The following is a 26565-nucleotide window of genomic DNA, read 5'->3' as shown; positions in this document are numbered from 1 at the left end:
ATCGGCCATGATCTTTCAAGAATCTCTTGATTCTGGCATGGTCCCAAAGGACTGGAAAACTGTAAATGTCACTCCACTCTTTAAGAAGGGAGGAAGACAAAAGAGGGGACAAAAGGAGACTAATGATAAAATAAGTCGAAGTCAGCAAAGGGACAACTTGACTGAAAAATCTGTTGGAATTCTTCAGGGAAGTAACAAGCAGGGTGGACAAAGGAGAGGCAGAGGATGTCATTTACTTAGATTTTCAGAAATCATTTGATAAGGTGCCTCACGTGAGGCTACTTCACAAGATGAAACCCTATGGTGTTCCAGGAAAGATTCTGGCATGGATTAAAGAATGGCTAACAGGCAGGAGGTATAGTGGGGAAATAAAGGTCCCTTTTCTGGTTGGCGGCCAGAGACTAGTGGTGTTCCTCAGGGGTCGGTATTGGAACAGCTACTTTTCATATTGTTTTTCAATGATTTGGTTAGTGATTGGAATTCCAGCATCTGTAGATTTCCTCTTGTTTGTGATTAGATAGTGGAAGTGATGGCTTTATGGCAAAGCTTGCAGATGATATGAAGACAGGTGGAGAGGTAGGTAGTGCTGAGGAAACAATGTAATTGCAGCAGGACTTAGACAAATTGGAAGAATGGGCATAAAGTGACAGATGGAATACAGTGCTGGAAAATGAATGATAATGCATTTTGGTAAAAGGAACAATAGTGCAAACTATTATCTAAATGGGGAGAAAATTCAAACATCAGGAGGTGCAGAGGGTCTCTCAGAAGGTTAATTCACAGGTTGAGTCTGTGGTAAAGAAGGTAAATTCAATGTTGGCATTGATTTCAAGGGGAATAGAATGTGGAAACAAGAAGATAATGCTGAAGTTTTATAAGACACTAGTCAGGCCACACTTGGAGTATTATCAACAGTTTTAGGCCCCATATCTCAGAAAGGATGTGTTGTCATTGGAGAGAGTCCAGATGAGGTTCATGAGGATGATTCCAGGAATGAAGGGGTTGACAAATGGGGAGCGTTTAGCAGCTTTGGGCCATACTCAGTTTAATTTAGAAAAATGTGTTGGTATCTCTTTGAAAGCTACAGAATGCTGACAGGGTTAGATAGGGATGTGTAGAGGACATTTCCTCTGGTGGGGGTATCCAGAACTAGAGAGCACAGTCTCAAAATTGAGGAGTGACCTTTCAGAACAGCAGTAAGGAGGATTAGCTAAAGAATGGTGAATCTGTGGAAGGCTCTGCCACAGACTGCATCTGAAGCCAAGTCCATGGCTATATTTAAAGCGGAAGCTGATAGATTCCTGATTGATTGGGGCATTGAGGGATATGGTGAGAATGCACGTACAAAAGCTGGATGAACTCAGCAGGTTGGGCAGCATCCGTTGAAATGAGCAGTCAACATTTCGGGCCGAGACCCTTCGTCAGGACTGAAGAAGGAGGGGGCAGGGGCCCTATGAAGAAGGTGGGGGGAAGGTGGAAGGTGCCAGGTGAAAAACCAATCATAGGAAAGATCAAGGGGTGGGCGAGGGGGAAGCAGGGAGGGGATAGGCAGGAAAAGTGAAGAAGGACTGTAAGGGAAAAGCACTATGGGTAATAGAAGAAGGCAGAATCATGAGAGAGGTGATAGGCAGCTAGAAGAGGAGGCAGAGTGAAAGTGGGATGGTGGAAGGGGAGAGGGAGGGAATTACCGGAAGTTGGAAAATTCGATGTTCATACCAAGGGACTGGAGACTACCCAGACAGTATATGAGGTGAGAATGCATGTGTACGGGGTTGAATGGAATCGGGATCAGCCATGATGAAATGGCATAGTGGACTTCATGGGTTGAATGGCCAATTCTGCTCCTAAATCCCATGGTCTTATGACCACCATTAAGTACAGGCCCACTCATTCTTAAGAATCTCCTCTGGACCCTTTCCAACGCCAGCGTATCTTCCCTTGGATAGGGGGCCCAAAACTCCTCACAATGCTCCCCAGTGCCTTACAAAGCCTCAGTTATCCCTGTTGTTATAATCACGATTTGTTGAAATCAATGATAACATTGCACTTGCCTTCCTTACTCGCAACACATACTGTAAGTTAACCGTGAGGGAAACCTGAATTAGGATTCCCAAGTCATTTTAAATTAAATTGCATCAATCTTAAATCTGTATAGATCTGTAAATGTTTCTGCAAGTCTAGGTTGGGGGGGGGGGGGGGCAATGTTCATGGGAACACAGAAATCCTACAGCACAATACAGGCCCTTCGGCCCACAAAGCTGTGCCGAAAATGTCCCTACCTGAGAAATTACCTAGGGTTACCCATAGCCCTCTATTTTTCTGAGCTCCACATACCTGTCCAGGAGTCTCTTAAAAGACCCTATCATATCCATCTCCACCACCGTCGCCGGCAGCCTATTCCATGCACTCACCACTCTCTGAGTAAAAAACTTAGCCCTGATATCTCCTCTGTTCTGATGATATTCATTATTTAAATATACTGCACATCTCTCTGTAAACTGTACAGATTGAAAACAGTGAATCAATCAGTAGAACTTACTTATTTTTAAAGTGAAAATGCATTTTGGGGTGCAGTAAATGAAATGACAAGTGAATATTAAAGCAGGGCAGTTTTTATCTGCATCAGTCGCTTACCTCCCCCATTGTTGGATCATCAGCTTTGTAAGCATCAAGTTTGTCTTGAACCAGTTGTGCAAGCATGGCATTTTCTTTGTAATCTCTGCAAAGGGAAAATAAAGCAATTTATTTGAAAAATACCACTGTTTAGAACAGCTTTCTATAAATACCTTAGTTTTTATATAAATTAAACAATGTAAAATCGCCATAGTATTATTCAATATTGGTTCAGAAGAGATCAAAGGTAGAGAAGGTTGCATCCTCTCATTCTCCTTTGCCTGAAAGAGAAATCCCTAGCTCACTCAACCTGTCGTCATAAGACATGTTTTTTAATCCAGACAACAACCTGGTAAATCTGTTCTGTACCCTCACTAAAGCATCTAGATCGTTCATGTAATGAGGGACCAGAAATCAATACAATACTCCAAGTGTGGTCTAAGCAGGGTTTATAGAACTGCAACATTACCTTGTGGCTCTTGAACTCAGTCCAAGTTGGATGTAAAGTAGTTATTCATATTGGAGGCCAATGACCACTTGTGCGTCACAGGAATCAGTGTTGGGACCCCGGCTGTCATCACCTACATTCACAGAATGGATGACAGACAGGGCAGCATTTACACGGTATTTGGTAAGAACCTGGGGAGTGTTGCAGAAGAGAGGGACCTAGTGCTGCAGGTATATACTGTAATTCTCTGAAAATGGAGACATGGGTAGTCAGGGTGTGAAGAAAGCATTTGGCATACTTACCTTCACAGGAAACTGAGGGGTGACTTTACAAAGGTTTATAAAATCATAGATGCATTTAAGGGGAATGATCACTGAGCTTTCCCCCGGGCTAGGGGCGTCTAAAGCTATTGATTCAAGGTGAGATGGAAACATTTGCATGTGGTGATCATAATGCCATTAATTTCAAAATAAATATAGAAAAAAAAAAATAGATCTGGTCCACAGGTTGAGATCCTAAATTGGAGACAGGCCAATTTTGATGGCATCAGAAAGGATCTAGCAAAAGTGGATTGGAACAGGCTGTTTTCTGACAAATGTGTTCTTCATAAGTGGGAGGCCTTCAAAAGTGACATTTTATGAGTATACATCTTGTATCTGCATGTCAGACTAAAAGATAAAGATAACAGGTTTAGAGTACCTTGATTTTCAAGAGATTTTGATACTCTGGTTAAGAAAGCAAAAGGAGGTGCATAGCAGGTATGGGCAGGTAGGATCAAATGGTGGGTTAAGAGAGGGCATGAGGTTGCCCAAGCAAACAAGGTGAAGGAGAATCCTAAGGAATTCTACAGGTATGACAAGAAAAAAAAAGCAAAAATCAAAAGGATTGCAAGGGACAAAATTGATCCTCTGGAAGATCAGAATGGTAATCCATGCGTGAAGCCAAAAAAGACAGGGGTAGATCTTAAATTAATATTTTTTGCATCTGTACTTATTCAGGAGATGGACACAGAATCTGCAGAATTCAGACAAAGCAGCAGTGAGGTCATTGACCCGATACAGATCACAGAGGAGGAGCTGCTTGCAGTCCTGAGGCAAATTAAGGTGGATAAATCCTTGGGACCTGACAAGCTGTTCCTTAGGACCATTTGTGAGGGAAGTGCAGAAATTACAGGGGCACTAGCAGAGATATTTAAATCATCCTTAGCAACAGGTGAGGTACCAGAGGATTGGACTACAGTTAATGTTGCCTCCCTGTTTAAGAAAGGCTCTAAAAATAAACCAGGAAATTATAGCAACATACACAAAATGCTGTAGGAACGCAGCAGGCCAGTGAGCCCAACATCAGTAGTGGGAAAGTTATTGGAATGAATTCTAAGGGACTGGATATATGAGTAGTTGGACAGACAGGACAAGGTACCACATGGTAGGCTTATTCAGAAAGTCAGAAGGCATGGGATCCAGGGAAGTTTGGCCAGGTGGATTCAGAATTGGCTTGCCTGCAGAAAGCAGAGGGTCGTGGTGGAGGGAGTACATTCAGATTGGAGTGCTGTGACTAGTGGTGTCCCACAAGGATCAGTTCTGGGACCTCTACTTTTCGTGATTTTTATTAACGACCTGGATGTGGGGGTAGAAGGGTGGGTTGGCAAATTTGCAGACGACACAAAGGTTGATGGTGTTGTGGATAGTGTTGAGGATTGTCGACGATTGCAGAGAGACATTGATAGGATGCAGAAGTGGGCTGAAAAGTGGCAGATGGAGTTCAACCCAGGGAAGTGTGAGGTGGTACACTTTGGAAGGACAAACTCCAAGGCAGAGTACAAAGTAAATGGCAGGATACTGGAAGTGTGGAGGAGCAGAGGGATCTGGGGGTACATATCCACAGATCCTTGAAATTTGCCTCACAGGTAGATAGGGTAGTTAAGAAAGCTTATGGAATGTTAGCTTTCATATGTCGAGGGATAGAGTTTAAGAGTTGCGGGGTAATGATGCAGCTCTATAAAACTCTGGTTAGGCCACACTTGGAGTACTGTGTCCAGTTCTGGTCACCTCACTATAGGAAGGATGTGGAAGCATTGGAAAGGGTACAGAGGAGATTTACCAGGATGCTGCCTGGTTTAGAGAGTATGCATTATTATCAGAGACTAAGGGAGTTAGTGCTTTACTCTTTGGAGAGAAGGAGGATGAGAGGAGACATGATAGAGGTATACAAGATATTAAGAGGAATAGATAGAGTGGACAGCCAGCGCCTCTTCCCCAGGGCACCACTGCTCAATACAAGAGGACATGGCTTTAAGGTAAGGGGTAGAAAGTTCAAGGGGGATATTAGAGGAAAGTTTTTCACTCAGAGAGTGGTTGGTGCGTGGAATGCACTGCCTGAGTCAGTGGTGGAGGCAGATACACTAGTGAAATTTAAGAGACTACTAGACAGGTATATGGAGGAATTTAAGGTGGAGGGTTATATGGGAGGCAGGGTTTAAGGGTCAGCACAACATTGTGGGCCGAAGGGCCTGTACTGTGTTGTATTGTTCTACGTTCTATGTTAGCACTGATCAGAGATAGTCAGTATGGCTTTGTGTGTAGTAAGTCATGTTTAAGCAATCTTACAGTTTTTCAAGGAAGTTACCAGGAAAGTTGATGAATGCAAGGCCATGGATGTTGTCTACATAGGCTTTAGCAAGGCACTTGACAAGATTCTCATGGGAAATTTCTCAAGATGGTGCAAGATGAGGTAATATTTTGGATTAGACATGGCTTTTTTCCCATAAAGCCAAAGAGTGTTAATAGAGTGGTAATAAGGCAGCTGGTCCGGATGGAATACCTGGCTGTGTGCTCAGAGTCTGTGCAGAGCAGTTGGCCAGGGTCTTCATGGACATTTTCAATCTGTCCCTGGCCCAGGCAGTTGTCCCCACAAGCTTCAAGATCGCCACCATCGTGCCAGTGCCAAAGCATTCCACTGCCACGGGCCTGAATGACTTCCACCCAGTTGCACTCACCCCCATCATTGCAAAGTGCTTTGAGAGACTGGTTCTATCACATCTGAAATCCCGTCTGCCCACTACCCTGGACCCCCATCAATTTGCCCATCGCACCAACAGGTCAACAGAGGATGCCATCTCCATGGCACTTCACTCTGCCCTGACCCACCTGGACAGCCCCAACTTTTACGTCAGAATGCTGTTCATTGACTTTAGTTCGGCATTCAATACTGTGACCCTCTCCAAGCTGATCACCAAACTTCACCAGCTTGGTATCAGCTCATCCCTCTGCAATTTGACCTTGGACTTTCTGACTAACAGACCCCAATCTGTTAAATTAGACAACCTCTCCTCCTCCACTCTCACCCTGAACACCGGTGTGCCTCAAGGTTGTGTGCTGAGCCCTCTTCTGTACTCCCTTTTCACCCATGACTGCATTCCTGTACATGGTTCTAGCTCCATAATCAAGTTCACAGACACCACCATGGTGGTTGGCCTGATCAGAGAGGATGACGAGACAGCCTACAGGGACGAGGTCCAGCACCTGGCCGCGTGGTGTGCCAACAACAACCTGGCCCTTAACACCCACAAGACCAAGGAGATCATTGTGGACCAGGCATGCTAGGAGCCACACTCACGTCCCCATCTACATCAATGGAGCTGTAGTGGAGCATGTATCAAGCTTCAAATTCCTTGGTGTCCACCTTTCCGAGGATCTCACCTGGTCCCTAAACTCCTCCATCCTGATCAGAAAAGGTGCAACAGCACCTTTATTTCCTGCAGAGCATCAAGAAAGCTCACCTCTGTCCCAGGATACTGACGGACTTTTACTGTTGTACCATTGAGAGCATACTCACCCACTGCATCTCAGTGTGGTACGGCAATTGTCCCGTAACGGACGGCAAAGCACTCCAGCTTGTGGTGAAAACTGCCCAGCGGATTATCGGCACCCAATTGCCCACCGTTGAGAACATCTACCATAAACGCTGCCTGGGCAGGGCGAAAAGCATTATCAAGGATGCATCTCACCCTAACCATGGACTTTTTACTCTCCTCCCATCCGGTAGGCGCTACAGGAGCCTCCGCTCCCGCACCAGCAGGCACGGGAAGAGCTTCTTCCCTGAGGCTGTGACCCTGCTGAACCTCACATCACAGCGCTAAACAGTATTGCACCCGTATTGTACTGTCTCAGTACTTTTATATATGTTTGCTGTAGCACTTCATTTTTATTTGCAGTTATTTTGTAAACACTATTCTTTGCATTTCTGGTTAGATGCCAACTGCATTTCATTTGGCTTTGTATCTGTACTTGGCACAATGACAATAAAGTTGAATCTAATCTAATCTAGATAGTTGCCTCTCAGCCTGCAAGCTTGTGATCCACAGGGATCGGTGCTGGGTCATTGTTTGTCATCTATATCAAAGATATGGATGAAAATGTGGTTGACTAATTCATCAGATTTGGGGATGACACCAGGATTGGGGGTGTAGTGGAAAGCTTGGAAGACTATCATGACTTGCAGCAGGATCTGGATCAGCCAGAAAAATGGGCTGACAAATGGAAGATGCAATTTAATACAGACAAGTGTGAGGTGTTGCACTTCAGTAGGATGAACCAGGGTAGGTCTTACACAGCGACCAGTAGGGCACTGAGGAGTGCTGTAGAACAAAGGGATAAGGGAATACAGATCTATCATTTATTGAAAGTGAAGGCACAGGTAGATAGGGTTGTAAAAAAATGCTTTTGGCACATTGACCTTCCTAAATCAAAGTACTGAGTAAAGGAGATAGGTTGTCAGGTTAAACCTTATGTTATGTTGTATAAGAGACTGGTGAGGCCTAACTTGCAGTATTGCATGCAGTTTGGTCACCTTCCTACAGGAAAGATGTAAATAATGTTGAAAGGGTACAGAGAAAATTTACAAGAATGTTGCCAGGTCTGGATGACCTGAGTTATCAGGAAAGGTTGAATAGTTTCTGACTTTATTCCTTGGAACACAGCAGACTGAAAGGAGATTTGATAGCCGTATACAAAATTATGAGGGGTATAGATATGTAGACGCAAGCAGGCTTTTTCCACCGAGGTTCTGTGGGACTACATCTAGAGGTCATGGGTTAAGGAGGAAAGGGGAAACTTCTTCACTCAGAGGGTTGTGAGAGTGTGGAATAAGCTGCCAACACAAGTGGTGCATGTGAGTTCGATTTCAATGTTTAAGAGAAGCTTAGATAGGTACATGGATGACAGGGTTATGGAGGGCTATGGTCCGGGTGCATGTCGATGGGAGTAGGCAGTTTAAATGGTTTGGCATGGACCAGATGGGCCAAAGGGCCTGTTTCTATGCTATACTTTTCTATGACTCTATGATTTAAAAGGGACCAAAATAGAAATTCTTTCCACACAAATGGAGTGAAATATATGCAGAAGGTGTAGAGGTTGGAAAAAATCACAATATTTAAAAAACATTTAGGCAGGTAGATGGATAGAAAAAGACGGATAGACATCTTGGTTAGCATGGATGAACTGGGCCCTGCTTATAACTCGATGACTCACTAGTGGCTGAATTCACTAGATTTCTGGATATTACATTAATTAAGTTATGTGAATGTAGGCTCCGAAACTGTGTTGGAATTGAAAACGAGGGGTGGTGTGATCATACTGAATGACAGAATGAGTTCAGATAGTACATGGCTGACTCTTATCTTCTTATAAAGCATTACAGTAACCAAGCAGAACAGTAAATTACACAGCAGGGATTTCGTTCAATGACAAATCCTCTTAATGACTGTGTCTCTCTTCTGAGCAGCAACCTTTTCTGCAAACATCTGTGTAATATAGGTTAGATTTTATTGATCAGGACCACAGAGTGTGCAGTGTGGCCTATATCACACCAGGACCCACTGTTGAAATGATAAAGAAAACAATGCACTAGGTTCCTGTGCTGCCAGCAGACATTCTGCTCAGGAACATCCATTCAACAAGTGGCTCAGGGGTAAACCTTCAGGCTGGGGATGTAACCAAGAACTATAACGTGAGTGAATCACCCTTCCACATCTCCTGATTTTCTTCTTCTATATGGATTCCACTGAACTACTTCTTTTGATAACAGATTTACTTAAAACTTTGAACTCTAAATTCTTGAGTAAAAACCGGATTTACCCATTTTTGATGTATTATAGTTTCCTCGAATAGTAAAACACCCACAAAGCTGGATCATCCTTCTGTAAGAAACAGTTGCTATGGTTTTCTGGTTTTAAGAAGCTTTAAACACTACCCTGCACTTTCCCAGACGCAGCTGCTGACTGAATTTACAGCTGTCATCCATTTCACAACCCTCTCACTGAGGAGCTGATCAACACTGTTAAAGCAACTCTCCATGGCAGCGCAGCTGAGAGAAAACTGGGATGGAGTGGCAGGGGATAAATCAAAAGGGGAGTGATACTGGGGCAGTACATGACTGCATCTCTGTGTCCTGTATCCCAGGAGGACCACAAACCATGGCAGAGAACAGCACCATCAGGTCAACAGACCAAAGTGCACGTTTACTGAGGACAGAAGCTGACGTCTGTGCTCAGCACAGCAACAATTGGAGCATAAACATGGAACAATCTGGGAGAGGATTTATAAAATATAAATTTATATCACAATGGAGACACTTCCAACATAATCATCTTGACTAAAGGGAGGTTAATAACAAAGGTAATTAACCAGGATCCTTTGATCCATTTTCTGTTGGTGACATATAAACAAACATTTATAAAGTCAGTGCCTGATATCAGCATCATGGAAAAATAGAAAAGCTTCATGTGACTGCAAAATTCAAAGTACATTTATCATCAAGGTATGTATACTATATACAACCTTGAGATTCATCTCCTTGCAAGCAGCCACAAAACAAAGAAACCCAATAGAACCCATGAAAGGGAAGACTGTCATACACCCGATGTGCAAAAAATTCAAAATCATTTAAAGAATAAAAGTAAGGAAATAACATTCGGAACTTCAGTTCACAGAAGCGAGTCCATAGCCACGAAGCCAGGAATCTGTTAGTTGCAGGCCACAGTCTCAGATCAGTGCAGAGATAGGTAAACCTCACCAGGTCGCGAGCTGAACACCGGCAAAGTCCCTCGCCTCCAACACGCTAACCTTTTCAACCTGGCCCGACACTTGAATCAGCCAAACAAGCAGATCATTCCTTGCTCTCAGACCCAGGTCCAGGCCCCGCCACTTTAACTCTGCCTCGCCTTGGTTCTGCCACTTTGAATCAGCTACGTCCACTCCAGCAATGTGTATAAGTTGGCTTAATCCCCACTCTTGGGCATGGGCCTCGCTACCTCGATGTGGTCCAGACAGGTCATGCAACCATCCCGACCTTCAGTTCACACCGCAAAAGGCCAGGTCGTACAGGCAGTTCAGAAGTTCAGATCCGAAAAGGAAGTTACAGACTATTGATTGCAGTGATCATGTCGGACAAACTCTCGGGAGTTCTTTGAGGATATAACAAGTGTAGTGGATAGAGGTGAACAGATGGATGCTACTTATTTGATTTCCAGAAGGCATTCGATAAGTTGCCACATAAAAGATTTATCCAAAAGATAGGGGGTGATGTATTAGCATGGATTGAGAATTGGTTAACTAATAGAAAGCAGAGAGTTGGGATACATGGGTGTTACTCTGGTTGGCAATCAGTGGTGAGCGGTGTGCCACAGGGGTCGGTGCTGGGCCCACAGCTGTTCATGGTATACATTAACGATCTGGAAGAGGGATTCAAGTGTAGTGTATCTAAGTTAGCAGACATACTGTAGTGGTATCTGGCGATGGTAGATAGTCGCTCTGTTATCCATTGCCCTAAACCCTAATTGTGCCTTAAAATTAAATTTTTTAAAAACTAAATTAAATTTAATAAACTAAATTAAAGTAGTTAATTTTATAATTTGGTATGAACATCGAATTTTCCAACTTCCGGTAATTCCCTCCCTCTCCCTTCCCCCATCCCACTTTCACTCTGCCTCCTCTTCTAGCTGCCTATCACCTCTCTCATGATTCTGCCTTCTTCTCCTACCCATAGTGCTTTCCCCTTACATTCCTTCTTCACTTTTCCTGCCTATCCCCTCCCTGCTTCCCCTCGCCCACCCCTTGATCTTTCCTCAGATTGGTTTTTCACCTGGCACCTTCCAACCTCCCCCCGCCTTCTTTATAGGGCCCCCCCGCCCCCTCCTTCTTCAGTCCTGACGAAGGGTCTCGGCCCGAAATGTTGACTGCTCGTTTCAACGGATGCTGCCCGACCTGCTGAGTTCCTCCAGCCTCCAGCTTGTTTGTACGTTGATTTTATATGTTTCTATAAGATCCCCTCTCCTTCTGAATTCCAGCGAGTACAGTTCCAAGTGACTCAATCTCTCCTCATAGTCTAAGCCCCTCATCACTGGAATCAATGTGGTGAACCTCATCTGCACTGCCTCCAAAGCTAGTATATCTTTCCTCAAGTAAGGAGACCAGAACTGCACACAGTACTCTAGGTCGACCTCACCAGTACCCTGCCCAAAATACCCTGTCTCGGCCCGAAATGTCAACTGTACTTCTTCCATAGATGCAGCCTGGCGTGCTGAGTCCCTTCAGATCTTGTGTGTGTAGCTCAGATTTCCAGTATCTGCAAATTTTCTCGTTTCTCATCAGTACCCTGTACAGTTGCAGCATAACCTCCCTGCTCTTAAATTCAATCCCTCTAGCAATGAAGGCCAGATTCCATTTGCCTTCTTGATAGCCTGCTGCACCTGCAAACCAACCTTTGTGATTCATGCACAAACACTCCCAAGTCTGTCTGCACAACAGCATGCAGCAATTTTTTACCATTTAAATAATAATCTGTTCTTTTAGTTTTCCTTCCAAAGTGGACGACCTCTCATTTACCAGCGTTGTACTCCATCTGCCAGACCCTTGCCCACTCACTTAACCGATCTATATCTCTCTGAAGACTCTCCATATCTTCTGCACAATTTGCTTTTCCTCTCAATTTAGTAACATTAGCCAGATACCGCTACAATACCAAGATCGCCCAAAAACAAACCTTCATGAAAATCTTCTGGTTAGATTGCGCAACCTCGGCTTGCTGAGGGAATCGGGTCTGCAGTTCTCGGAGTCGCCCGATGCCGGTGGCCGGAGTTGGGGACGGCGGAAGTGGTGTGCGAGGAAGCGGAAGCGAGGCGAGCGGGCAGGAGTCCGTGCCAGGAAAAAAAGCAAGCCCTGGCCAGCCGTACTCCTGTCCATTCTGATCTCCAATGGACATTAAATTGGACTACATCTGTGGCAACGAAATACTCGGTGGGAGTACAGAAACAGACTTAATCCCGGACGCCGCCATTCAGCTGCTTATTTATGTAACAGATTTTCCCCCGAGCCATCAGACTACCAACCTACTGCCCTCTGCTATGCCTATTGTCTTGTTTATTATTTATGTAATGCTTGCACTGTTCTGTGTACTTTATGCAATCCTGGGTAGATCTGTAGTCTGGTGTAGTTTTTGTGTTGGTTTATGTAGTTCAGTGTAGTTTTTGTATTGTTCATGTAGCAGCATGGTCCTGAAAAACGTTGTCTCATTTTTACTGTGTACTGTACCATCATTATGGTCGAAATGACAATAAAAAGTGACTTGACTTGAAAGGGATAAATAAGGTTGAGACAGGAAAGTTGTTTCCATTGGTAAGTGAGTCCAGAACAAGGAGACATAGCCTCAAGATTCAGGTGAGTAGATTTAGGATGGAGATGAGGAGGAACTGCTTCTCCCACAGAGTGGTGAATCTGAGGAATTCTCTGCCCAATGAAGCAGTGGAGGCTACCTCAGTGAATATATTTTAGATAAAGTTGGATAGATTTTTGCATTGTAGGAGAATTAAAGTTTATAGGGAAAAGGCAGGTAGGTGGAAATGAGTCCATGGCTAGATCAGCCATTATAGATTGGTGGAGCAGGTTTGACAGGCCAGATGGCCTACTCCTGCTCCCATTTCTTATGTTCTTATGTTTTCAAGAAAAAGCGTCATTAATAAAGTAGTAGTTCTGTTTGCTGTCAGCAAGTTGCCATTGTGCTTCACCAGCGCCATCTTAAACCAGACTTTAAAACACACAGCTCCACCTCTTTATGCACAAGTTTTCAATCAAGCAAGGAGCTAATGAATTCATTCTCCAGACAACAGTGGTAGGTTGATAATCATGCTGTTTCTCTTCTGGATCTGTGGCTTTCTGGACTGCCAGGCCAATAGTCCCAGCACTGGGCACTAATTAGAGTAGGAAAATACTGCCACTGAGGTACCCTTTACATCTTCCCTCTCTCACCTTAAAACTCTGCCCTCTAGTTTTAGTCACCTCTACACTAGGAAATAACAACTGGTATCTGCCTTATTTTGGCCCATATGATCTTATAAACCTCCATTAGGTCACCAATTAGCCTCCTTCACTCAGGTGAAAACAGACCCAGCCTGTCTAATCTCTCTCTATAACTCAAGCCCTCCAGTCCAGCAACAGTCTTATGATTTTTCTTCTGCAGCTTCTTCAGTTTATCATGTCCTTTCAGTAACGTGGTGACCAGAAGTGCACACAATATTCCAGGTGCAGACTCACCAATGCCCTATACAGTTGTGACGTGATAACCCTTGAAAATCCATGACCTCAGTCTGATAAGGGTAGAACCAGAACATTTGTAATGGTGTTGGGAACCTCAAACTGTAAATCAGGAGAACACAAAACCCTGTGTAAATGGTAGTCGGACCATATCACCTTGCAAACTACCAATGTCAGGCACCTCCAGCCCCAATTGTGGGTGAGTTTGGCCTTAGTCACTTATAGAGTCATAGAGAAGTACAGCATGGAAATAGGTCCTTTGGTCCATCTAGTCCATGCCAAAACTACTTAGGCTGCCTACTCCCATTGACCTGCACCAGGACATAGCCCTCCATATCCCTACTATCCATGTACCTATCCAAACTTCTCTTAAATGTTGAAATCAAGTTTCTATGCATCATTCCACACTCTCACAACCCTCTGAGTTAGCCCTCATGTTCCCCTTAAACTTCTCACCTTTCACCCTTATCCCATAATTTCAAAATTGAGGTGCAACCATTTAGAACAGAGGTAAGGAGGATTTTTTTTTTTAGCCAGAAAGTAGTAAATGTGTAGACTCTGCCACAGTTTGCGATGGAGGCTAAGTCCATATGTAGGTATACTTAAGGTGGAAGTTGATCTTTTCCTGATCGGTCAGGGCATCGAAATGTATAACAAGAAGACAGCTGCATGGGGTTGAGCGGGATCCAGGATCAGCCATGATAGAATGGCAAAGCAGACACAGTGGGTGAACGTCCTAATTTCACTCCTATGTCTTATGGTCTATGGACCTCTACTTGTAGTCCCACCCAACCCCAGTGGAAAAAGCCTGATTGCATTTACCCTATAATACCCCTCATAATTTTGTATATCTCTATCAAATCTCCTCTTAATACTGTATTCTACGTTCCAAAGAATAAAGTCCTAATCTATTTGAACTTTCCTTATAACTTGGGTCGTCCAGACCTGGCACCATCCTTGTCAGTTTTCTCTGCACAGTGTCAACCTTGTTTACATCTTTCCTGTGGGTAAGTGACCAAAACCGCAAGCAACATCCCAAATTAAGCCCCACTCCTGAACAAACAAGACAAGAGTTTCCGGAAGTCTTTCACAATGTCAAGGATGTCCAAGGCGACATTAGGGTCACCCTCATAGATTTTAGGAAATTCATAGGAGCGCTCTTTGAGATGTCTTACCCCCTGTATCTGACGGCAGGATATTCTTTCAGTGTGGCACAGAGGGTTGCAATCTGCTCAGCCAATCGCTCCATCAGAGGGTTTCGTAACTGCGTCTTATGAGGACTGTAGAAACTCTGGAACGCATCTGGTACATCCAATGAGTAAACCTGAAACACAGGAACTGTATAAACCCTCAGATAAACGAATATGATACGTCCAATAAATAAACCTGAACAGCAACTATGTGAACCCTCAGACAAACAAGTTTATACCAGACAAGTTTAAAGAGACCCCCCCCCCCATATATTCTCAAAAACATCTGTGCATTGAGAAATAATGACTCCACAATAAGGACTTTGCTTCTGACAAAGTAATTTTGGATTTTATCAAAATGAAAGTGGGGCATACAATATTGCAAAGATTAACGAAAGGCCAGTGGATTGGGTAATCTTACAAAACAACAAAGACTGACTAAACCTATTAAAATGGAAGAAAAAAAATTACGAGTAAGTTTGCGAGAAATGATGAGTAAGAGCTTCTACAAGTATATAAAGGCAAACAGCATTGCTATAGTAAACATTTGTTCTATGGAGGTTCAGGAATTAATAAAGGGAAATAAAGAATAGATACTTTGTACCACATCTCTCAAACTCTATGTCCCCACCATGAGAGGTGGAAATGGGTAAGGCCAGCCAATAGGACTCTGGTGAAGCAGTATAGGCCAATCTCCTGTACAGTGGATACAACGGATTACAGAAACATTGATAAATTCCAACCATACCATCAACTTTGGGCAATGAAGAGGGTAGCTCATCAATGGACTATGCTCCACTAAGAGCTAAAGGCCCAAGAAAAATAAGGACTTTGTATGCCATTAATGACTGAAAATTTGGAGCAAAATGGAGGAGCAAACAATTGAAATGGAGAGTTTGCAGGCTTCTGGCACAGGGAAAATCAGTTATGAGACAGTTGATATATTGACTATGATCTTCCATGTTCAGTAGTTTCAGCAAGATGGTTCCCAGAAGCCACAAGTATAATAACACTCCTACATAACAGAGAAGGGAGACAGGAGGCCAGGTAAACTGGCATCTGTCAATGAGGAAATACTGGAATATATTATTAAGGAGAGAGTAGGAGGACATTTAGAAAATTGAAGTATAATCAAGCAGAGTTAACATGGTCTCATGAAAGGGGAATGAAGTTTGACAAGGTAATTGAAGTCCCTTAAGGACAGACTGAGCAGGGAGGATAAAATAAATGTAGTGTATTCAGATCTACAGATGCCTTCAATAACTAACATATAAAAGGTTACTTCAAACAGCAACTGCACATGGGGTGGTTGAGGATGGAGTTAATGCATTAGCATAGACAAAGAATAGCTCATGGTTGGAATAGATCATGTTGGAAAAACTGTAACTAGTGGGATAACAGAGGGATCAGTGTTGGGTCTCACCTATTTCCAGTCAATATTTATGAAGGGACTGAGTATATTGTAGCCAAGTCTGTCGATGATATGAGGACAGATTGAAAGTAAGTTCTAAGGAGAAAACAAAGAATAGAGAGGCTAGAATTTGCAGATAAAGCAGAACATGGGAAAAGAGGGGATATCCACTTTGTAAGCAAGAACAGTAGGGCAGAATATCAGCTAAATGCAGTGCACAGAACTCTATGTCCTCAGTGATGATACCTATAGTTGCAGTATTGCTAACAAGGCAATTGGAACGTTACTATCTATTGCAAACAGAACAGAATATAAAGATAGTGAGGTCTGTTACAACTGTACAGGAGATCTCATTTGGAGGACCACTTATAGCTTTGGTCTCCCTACATAAAGACAGAAATGTGTTCATTGGAATCATTTCAGGATAGGTTCACTGGGCTAATTCCTGGATGAATTATAATTGAAGCCCCCTCACCAGACTCGTATAGAAACTTGGCTTGTTAGCAGGCTCTGCTAACAGCTACTGGACCCAGTGGTGAGAAGGCCACCTTTCTTAAATATACTTCTAGGATCGATATCATTTGAGTCCAACCAGACAGGAAAATTGCGATGTTTTGATTAACAGAACCTCGATTTGAGCATACTCCCCATACACAATTATCCGTTGGCAAGAAACAACAGATCGTACACAGCATACAATTATAAAGAAAGTGTAGCTATAAATTTCAGCTTTGTCAATCAGTTATTAAAAGGAAAAGAAAATAAAGAAAAAAGGGCCCATTACAATTAAACAAATGAAATATGCACACAGTTGGAGTTCATATGGTCCAAAAGTGGGGTATGCCCAATACTCACAGCACTGAATTCTCATCATCAGTCACTGGTAGAACTTGCCATCTTGGACTCCTTCAACTTGCGAAGCACTCCTTGAAATCACATCTTCCTGTCGGATCGAACCCTACAGCTGTCTCTCCCAATCTCCTCTCTGCATCTCTCCCCAAAAAGACCACAAACCCCACCAGTGTCTGTCACAAATCTCTCTCCATCCAGCTCTCTCTAGAACCTTCTCCTACTTTCACCCTTCTGATTTGCTGACACATCATTTCTAAGTTAAAGATCACAGCCCCTTATCTTTACCTGAAACCCAAACACGTCATCAGCAGGACACACTGCTTCTACAGAAAGCTACTAAACGAAATCCCCCAGAGCACTAGCAGTAAAAATCTTAACCTGGGCTTTATATCAGGTTGAGTTAAACAAGTTAGGTCTACACACAATGGTTCTTAAAAGAATAAGACGTTATACTATTGAAACATACAGGAGGGATTTGGCCAAGGTAATTGTGGAGAGAATGAGTTCCTTCTGGGAAGGTCGAGTTTGCAAATTTTCAGAATAATGGATCACCCATCTGAGAAAGATTAAGAATAATTTCTTATCTCAAAGTGTCAGGAGTTGTTGGAATTATCTACGCTGGAACCCTGAGGAATCAGTGAATGAATATATTCACATAGAAACATAGAAAACCTACAACACAATACAGGCCCTTCAGCCCACAAAGTTGTGCTGAACATGTCCCTACCTTAGAAATTACTAGGCTTACCCATAGCCCTCTATTTTTCTAAGCTCCATGTACCTATCCAAAAAGTCTCTTAAAAGACCCTATCATATCCGCCTCCATCACCATTGCCAGCAGCCCATTCCACGCACTCACCACTCTCTGTGTAAAAAACTTACCCCTGACATCTCGTACCTACTCCCAAGCACCTTAAACCTGTGCCCTCTTGTGGCAGCCATTTCAGCCCTGAGAAAAAGCCTCTGACTATCTACACAATCAATGCCTCTCTTTACTTTGTACACCTCTATCAGGTCAACTTTCATCCTCCGTCACTCCAAGGAGAAAAGGCCGAGTTCACTCGACCTATTCTCATAAGGCATGCTCCCCAATCCAGGCAACATCCTTGTAAATCTCCTCTGCACCTTTTCTATGATTTCCACATCCTTCCTGTAGTGAGGCGACCAGAACTGAGCACAGTGCTCCAAGCGGGGTCTGACCGGGGTCCTATATAGCTGCAACATTACCTCTCGGCTCCTAAATTCAATTCCATGATTGATGAAGGCCAATACACCATATGCTTTCTTAACCACAGAGTCAACCTGCGCAGCTGCTTTGAGCATCCTATGGACTCGGACCCCAAGATCCCTCTGATCCTCCACACTGCCAAAAGTCTTACCATTAATACTATATTCTGCCATCACATTTGACCAACCAAAATGAACCACCTCACACTTATCTGGGTTGAACTCCATCTGCCACTTCTCAGCCCAGTTTTGCATCCCATCACTGTCCCGTCGTAACCTCTGACAGCCTTCCACACAGCCTTCCAGTTCCACAACACCCCCAACCTTTGTGTCATCAGCAAACTTACTAACCCATTCCTCCACTCCCTTATTCAGGTCATTTATAAAAATCACGAAGAGTAAAGGTTGCAGAACAGATCCCTAAGGCACACCACTGGTCACCGGGCTCCATGCAAAATATGAACTGTCTACAACCACTCTTTGCCTTCTGTGGCAGGCCAGTTCTGGATCCACAAAGCAATGTCCCCTTGGATCCCATGCCTCCTTACTTTCTCAATAATTCTTGCATGGGGTACCTTATCAAATGCGTTGCTGAAATCCAGATACACTACATCTACTGCTCTTCCTCTTTCTTCATCAATGTGTTCCTTCATGTGGCAGTTGAAGCCAAGATCAGATCTAATTGAACAAGCAGCTCAGGTTGATGGGCTAAATGGCCTCCCACCCTTTGCCATTCCTTCATTTGGAAGTGTGGTTTCATTAATTGACCATAGGAGGCAGATTGATGTCTTAAGTGTTATCAAAATGTTTTGCACAGGCAGTGGATTATATGCTGTTGTTCAGAATGCTGATCACCTGTTCACAATCTAACTGTGCCTTTATGTTTACCCTGGCGTGACTGTGTTGTTCATGTCATGCCTGCAGATCCCAAGCAAACACAAAATCTAGTCACGGTTCAATCAACGTTGTTTTTTAACCAGACATTTCATTTCCTCGTCTGCATTTTCAGATAAAACCTAAACAATTGCAGAGTGAGTCAATATGAACACAAGCCTCTGTATAAAGAAGTAAATAGCAGAAAGACAACTCCATCTGTTCAGTCATGTGACTGCAGCCTGAATGGAATGGGAGAAACCGTCTGTTAACAGATGGCCTCACAATACGTATTTCCGTGGCCAGATAGTTCTGATTGTACGGTAGAGAGGGAGGGAGAGGGAGAGAGTGAGAGAGAGAGGGAAAGAGAGGGTGAGAGTGAGAGAGAGGAGGAGGGAGGGAGAGGGGAGGGGGAGTGGAGGAGAGGGGATGAGGGGAAGAGAGAACAAGAGAGAGATAGAGAGAAAGAGAGACAAACGAGAAGGAAGAATGAGAAAGAGAAGAGGAGGGGAGAGAGGTTCAGGGGGTGAGGATGAGAAAGAGAGAGGGGTAAGTGGGGAAGAAGGGGGATGGGAAGAGATAAAGAGAGGGAGAGAGGGATAGAGAGATTAAGAGAGAGACAGAGACAGTGACAGAGAGAGTGAGAGATGGAGAGAGAGACAGAGACAGTGAGAGAGAGTGAGAGATGGAGAGAGAGAGTGAGATAGAGAGAGAGAGTAAGAGAGACAGAGAGAGAGACAGAGACAGACAGACAGAGAGAGAAATGGGAGAGAATTAAATTAGACAAGGGAATGCATACATACTGATTCCTGAGACGGTGTGTTTGTTGTTTGAATAACAGTTAAATAGACTGAGTCCAGATTCCCTTCTGATCTCACTGAAACATACTAAGTTCGGAAGGGGTTCGACAGGTTAGATAGAGGACTGATATTTAACCTGGCTGGCACATCCAGTACAAAGGATCTGCCATTCAGGACAGAGATGAGAAAGAACAAAGAGGAAACTGTTGGTGGCAATCAGAGGCTCAAGCAGCATCTGTGACAGGGAGGTTTGATGTTTCAGGTCATGGCACTGAGGGTGGAGAGAGCAGATAGCCATTATAATGAGATGAGAGTGAGGGGTGAGGTTGGGACAGGTAGGTGAAAGATGGAACTAGCTGAGGTGGGGGGGGTTAACCTTAGAAAACATGGAAAACCTACAGCACAATACAGGCCCTTCAGCCCACAAAGCTGTGCCAAACATGTCCCTACTTTAGAAATTACTAGGCTTACCCATAGCCCTCTAGTTTTCTAAGCTCCATGTACCTATCCAAAAGTCTCTTAAAATACTCTATCGTATCGGCCTCCACCACCGCTGCCGGCAGCCCATTCCACGCACTCACCACTCTCTGCATAAAAAACTTACCCCTGACATCTCCTCTGTACCTACTCCCCAGCACCTTAAACCTGTGCCCTCTTGTGGCAGCCATTTCAGCCTTGGGAAAAAGCCTCTGACTATCCACTCAATCAATGCCTCTCATCATCTTATACACCTCTATTAGGTCACCTCTCATCCTCTGCCTCTCCAAGCAGAAAAGGCCAAGTTCACTCAACCTGTTTTCATAATGCACACTCCCCAATCCAGGCAACATCCTTGTAAATCTCCTCTGCACCCTTTCTATGGTTTCCACATCCTTCCTGTAGTGAGGTGACCAGAGCTGAGCACAGTTGGACAGGTGTGGACAGACGGGTAAGGTAGAGACAGAGGCTGACGGTGCTAAGTGAAACCAAATAAGTGAAGGATAAGTATGTGGACAGATGGACTTAGTGTAAGAAAGAAGAAACCCAGGTGATCTTAGGGAGACTAAACTCTTCACACCCTGACTGCTGTAAGGATGCCATCATTTTTTCTCACTTTCTCTTTCTCTGCTACTTCTGTTCAGAGAATGAGGCGCTCAGTTCCAGAATCTGAAACAAAACGTGGCTGATGGAGCCTTCATTTGTACTTCTCTCATTCACCAGTCCGCACCCCCTAATCCAGACAGAACAGAGGTAGTTCCCCTGGTCCTGATCTCTGGCTGTAACCGGTGTTGAATCTCCAGTGGACTAGGAATATCTCTGGCCCTGTGGTCAGAACACCTTTCTCCTGCATCACATTCACTCTGACACTGGAACTCCCCCCCCCCCCCCCCCCCCCCCCCCCCCCCCCCCCCACTATTCATGTTAAATACAAATAATTCATTGTTTCTTGTCAAGAAGAGTAAATATCTATCACCATCACCATGCAGAATAAGTATCTACCAACAACAGAAAATCTCTCCCACACTCCTTATTGGCTGGCAGATAGAATTACCCACCTGTGATTCATACGGAAGAAAAGCAATGTTGATTTCAGTGAGAGTTTTGATAACCTTCGATGCTCGGGACTTCACCAACTCATTAAACAATGGGTCAGCACATGCTGTCAATGGTAAGGACAAGGTTAAATGGTGAGGTCAACAGCAAAGTCAGTCCATCACCAGTCAGATGGGAAGATTATGGTGCTAGTGAAATTGGTAGTTATGAAAGTTCATTGTTTTCCACAACAATCACTACACATTGCTGTCTCTGGCTTCAAGTCAACAAAGGCATTGGGGAGAATCAGCACACCAGCCCAACTTACTCCCAAAAACCGACTCTTTGTCAAAAGTAAGTCCTTCCCCACATGGTCCAAATCAAATAGACGTTGTTTTCCCGTATGAGACTAGTGTGCCACAAGGATTGGTGTTGGGTCCATTTGCAACAGATGTCATTTTTCAGTATGGGACTATTGACCAGTGGTGTGCTGCAGGGACTGATCCTGGCTCCATCGCTGTTTGTCATATTTATTAACAATCTGGGTGAGAAGGTCAGTGGTATAATTGGTATGTTGGTGGATGACACAAAATGGGTAGTGTGGTGGACAGTGAAGAAGGTCGTCGAACATTACAACAGGATCTAGATCAACTGGGTAAGTGAGCAAAGAAATGGCAGGTGACATTTAATTCAAACAAGTGTGAAGCAAAGCATTTTGGCAACTGAAACCAGAACGGTATTCACACAGTGAATGACAGGCTCTTGGGAGTGTTATAGAAAAAAGGCACAAAGGCATTAGTATGAATAGGTACTCAATCAGTTGAAAGGCCTGGCAACACACACAAAATGCTGCAGAAACTCAGGCCAGGCAGCATCTGTGGGGAAAAAAAGCTGAGGAGTAGATTTAAAAGATGGGGGGGGGGGGGGTAAAGAGAACCACCAAGTGATAGGTGAAACCTGGAGGGGGAGGGATGAAGTAAAGAGCTGGGAAATTGATTGGTGAGATGAGGTGAGAGAGGGAAAATGGGATGGGAAATGGAGGGGGGGGGGGGGGTTGGGAGTCATTACCGGAAATTTGAGAAATCAATGTTCATGCTATCAGGCTGGAGGCTACCCAAACAGAATATAAGGTGTTCCTCAAGCCCAAACCTGCTTGTTTCTGTGCTGTTTAAATCTATCACTCTAATAACTTGAGTTACACAGGTAAAAATCGACATATCATAATAATAACTATTCAACTAACAAACAATATTTAAAATTATCCGCCCCCCACTTTTCCTTCGCTACATTGACGACTGCATTGGCGCTGCCTCCTGCACGCATGCTGAGCTCGTTGACTTCATTAACTTTGCCTCCAACTTTCACCCTGCCCTCAAATTTACCTGGTCCATTTCCGACACCTCCCTCTCCTTTCTTGATCTTCCTGTCTCCGTCTCTGGAGATGGCTTATCTACTGATATCTACTATAAGCCTATTGACTCTCACAGCTACCTGGACTATTCCTCTTCCCACCCTGTCTCTTGCAAAAATGCCATCCCTTTCTGGCAATTCCTCCGTCTCCGCCATATCTGCTCTCAGGATGAGGCTTTTCATTCCAGGACGAAGGAGTTGTCTTCCTTTTTTAAAGAAAGGGGCTTCCCTTCCTCCACCATCAACTCTGCTCTCAAACGCCATCTCTCCCATTTCCTGCACATCTGTCCTCACCCCATCCGCCCGCCACCCCACTCGGAATAGGGTTCCCCTTGTCCTCGCCTACCACCCTACCAGCCTCTGGGTCCAACATATAATTCTCCGTAACTTCCGCCACCTCCAACGGGATCCCACTACCAAGCACATCTTTCCCTCCCCCCCCCCTTCTGCTTTTCGCAGGGATCACTCCCTACGCAACTCCCTTGACCATTCATTGCCCCCATCCCTTCCCACTGATCTCCCTCCTGGCACTTATCCTTCTAAGCGGAACAAGTGCTACACCTGCCCTTACACTTCCTACCTCACCACCATTCAGGGCCCCAGACAGTCCTTCCAGATGAGGCGACACTTCACCTGTGAGTCGGCTGGTGTGGTATACTGCGTCCAGTGCTCCCGGTGTGGCCTTTTATATATTGGTGAGACCTCGCAGACTGGGAGACTGTTTCACTGAACACCTATGCTCTGTCCGCCAGAGAAAGCAGGATCTCCCAGTGGCCACACATTTTAATTCCACGTCCCATTCCCATTCTGATATGTCTATCCATGGCCTCCTCTACTGTCAAGATGAAGCCACTCTCAGGTTGGAGGAACAACACCTTATATTCTGTATGGGTAGCCTCCAACCTGATGGCATGAACATTGATTTCTCTAACTTTCGTTAATGCCCCTCCTCCCTTTCTTACCCCATCCCTTATTTATTTATTTATTATTTATTTCCCCCCTTTTTTTCCTCTCTCCCCTTTTTTATTCTCTCTCTGCCCCTCTCACAATCACTCCTTGCCTGCTCTCCATCTCCCTCTGGTGCTCCCCTCCCCCTTTCTTTCTCCCTAGGCCTCCCGTCCCCCATGATCCTTTCCCTTCTCCAGCTCTGTTTCCCTTTTGCCAATCACCTTTCCAGCTCTTAGCTTCACCCCACCCCCTCCTGTCTTCTCCTATCATTTCGGATTTCCCCCTTCACCTCCTACTTTCAAATCTCTTACTATCTTTTCTTTCAGTTAGTCCTGACAAAGGGTCTCGGCCCAAAACGTCGACTGTATTTCTTCCTATAGATACTGCCTGGCCTGCTGCGTTCCACCAGCATTTTGTGTGTGTTGCTTTAAATTATTTGTATGTGTCTTTATTTATATCAATGAACAAATATTTCAGAAAACATTGTGAGTCATTCTACAGTAACACTGGTGCACTGCTATCAGTTCCTTGATAACATCTAAATGATTTTTATTGGAAACTTTCAGAATGTTTCTCTCATTTCCCTTGCAACAAAAGAGCAGCTGGCATTTCTTGGAAGGCTTGCCAATGCTCCGAGTTACCACAAATATCCAATAGGTGATTGTTTAACCTACAAGCTGTGGGTAGGATTAGCTTCCTACGTGACAGTTTTAATAAAAACAAACACCCTGCAAACTCAATTGCAGCTGAAGCTGTGACATTAACATACCGTGATTTATCAATGATCTGCTTGGACCACTTCGTAAGACAGAGATTCTTATTGAGGAGTGTACAGTTCTGGGAACCATGATAATTATAACGTAACAATACTCCCACAGCTTCCTATCAGGCTCTGCCATTTATGCACTAATTGTAAAGTATTAAGAAATCATTGTTCCACGATATTACTTCAAGGCAGTCGTAGTGGGTTGCAACTAATGCCAGAAGCCAGTTTCTCAAAGATACTGTATTTGTAATATATTTCTAAATTTTTCATTATGGAATTGAAAGCACAGTAATAAGTGCACATCACTGCAAACTTACAGTCTGTAAAGAAGACGTGCGCAGCTCTGTATTTGGACGAGGGAGCATCCTTAAAGTCATTGATCAGTGCACGCACAGACTGAAAAGATAAGATCTCTATTCAGTAATCGTCATTTAAACAGTCTGAACTACAATGCAAGGAAAAATCCTTTAACTAAAATAGTTATTATACTATTGTGTGATACAAACAATTTCATTGTAGATCTAGAAAAATAATGTTCAAGAGAGCACACATTGTTGGAAGTGGAGAATTAAATGGTTTGTGATCAGAAATGCTACCAAAGACCCTCCTTGACAAAAATCTACTCTGATCAATTAAAGTGAATTACTCTGAAGGAAATGATGTTCTTTATTTCATTATTGTAGGCTACACTCTGCTGAACTCATAACAGTTGTTGTACAAATCATAATATCTGCCTTCCTCGTGGATGCTCTCAATCTCAACGTGCTTGTGTTGATAATTTTAAAGGGAATTCAGATCATTCTTAATATCTAGGACATTAATATCCTATTTTTTCACAATTCCTACTTTACTGGAATTATTATAGTAATCAAAGATCACAAGATCATCACTACACAGTTTCAATGACCTCACAGGTCTCTGCCCAGCTCAGTCTATCTTCCACTAAACCTTCATTGATGCATCAGTCACTTAGAATCCTAATGACAGCCTGGGCTGTCGTCCATTATTCTCCTTCCATTCACTCATTAAATCCTTGTTGGTAGCTTCCTACCATGTACCACGGCAACACAGCATCACATCATCTCTTCTACTGCACCAGACCCACCCTCTGCACTTTATGTTCATCTGTGTATTTAAGCCCCCTCCAGGCTCCTCCTGATGCAGAGTTACCACCAGCCCGGCAGTGCATTCTACTGTGTAAGAATCATACCTCCTATATACTTTCCTCCCATAACCTTAAAATTATGAGCTCTTGTATTAGCCGCTGCCACCCTGGGAAAAAAAGGGTGCTTTCAGTCCACTCTATCTATGATCTTATCATCTTATATACAGTGACTATAAAAAGTATTCACCCTTCCCTTGGAAGCTTTTGTGTTTATTGCTTTACAACATTGAATCAGAGGATTTAATTTGGCTTTTTTTGACACTGATCAACAGGAAAAAAAAACTCTTTTGTATCAAAGTGTAAACAGATCTCTACAAAGTGATCTAAATTAATTACAAATACAAAACACAAAATAATTGGCTGCATAAGTATTCACCCGCTTCAAGTCAGTATTTAGTAGATTCACCTCTGGCAGCAATTAACACCTTGAGTCTGTGTGGATAGGTCCCTATCAGCTTTGCACATCTGGACACTACATTTTTACCCCACTCTTCTTTACAAAACTGCTCAAGCTCTGTCAGATTGCATGGGGATTGTGAGTGAACAGTCCCTTTCAAGTCCAGCCACAGATTTTCAATTGGATTGAGGTCCGACTTAGCCACTCCATGACATTAACTTTGCTGTTTTTAAGCCACTCCTTTATAGCTTTGGCTTTATGCTTGGGGTCATTGTCTTGCTGAAAAACAAATATTCTCCCAAGTCGCAGTGCATCAGGTCTTGTAGGCCGCATCAGGTTTTCCTCCAGGATTTCCCAATAATTTGCT

The 26565-nt window shown here is 43.8% G+C and overlaps 1 protein-coding gene across 1 annotated transcript in view; it reads right to left on the bottom strand.

The window, feature by feature from the left end:
- Positions 1-26565, bottom strand: part of LOC140731126 (syntaxin-binding protein 1-like) — a 134140-nt gene that overhangs the window by 50263 nt on the left and 57312 nt on the right. The window contains 4 exon segments of the mRNA XM_073052443.1: positions 2635-2719; positions 14823-14971; positions 21536-21639; positions 24954-25032. Coding sequence (XP_072908544.1) covers positions 2635-2719; positions 14823-14971; positions 21536-21639; positions 24954-25032 — 417 coding nt within the window.

Source organism: Hemitrygon akajei, chromosome 7 (assembly GCF_048418815.1).
Source record: "Hemitrygon akajei chromosome 7, sHemAka1.3, whole genome shotgun sequence".
In the NCBI taxonomy this organism is placed as follows: domain Eukaryota; kingdom Metazoa; phylum Chordata; class Chondrichthyes; order Myliobatiformes; family Dasyatidae; genus Hemitrygon; species Hemitrygon akajei.
This window is presented reverse-complemented; position numbering and strand designations above follow the sequence as displayed.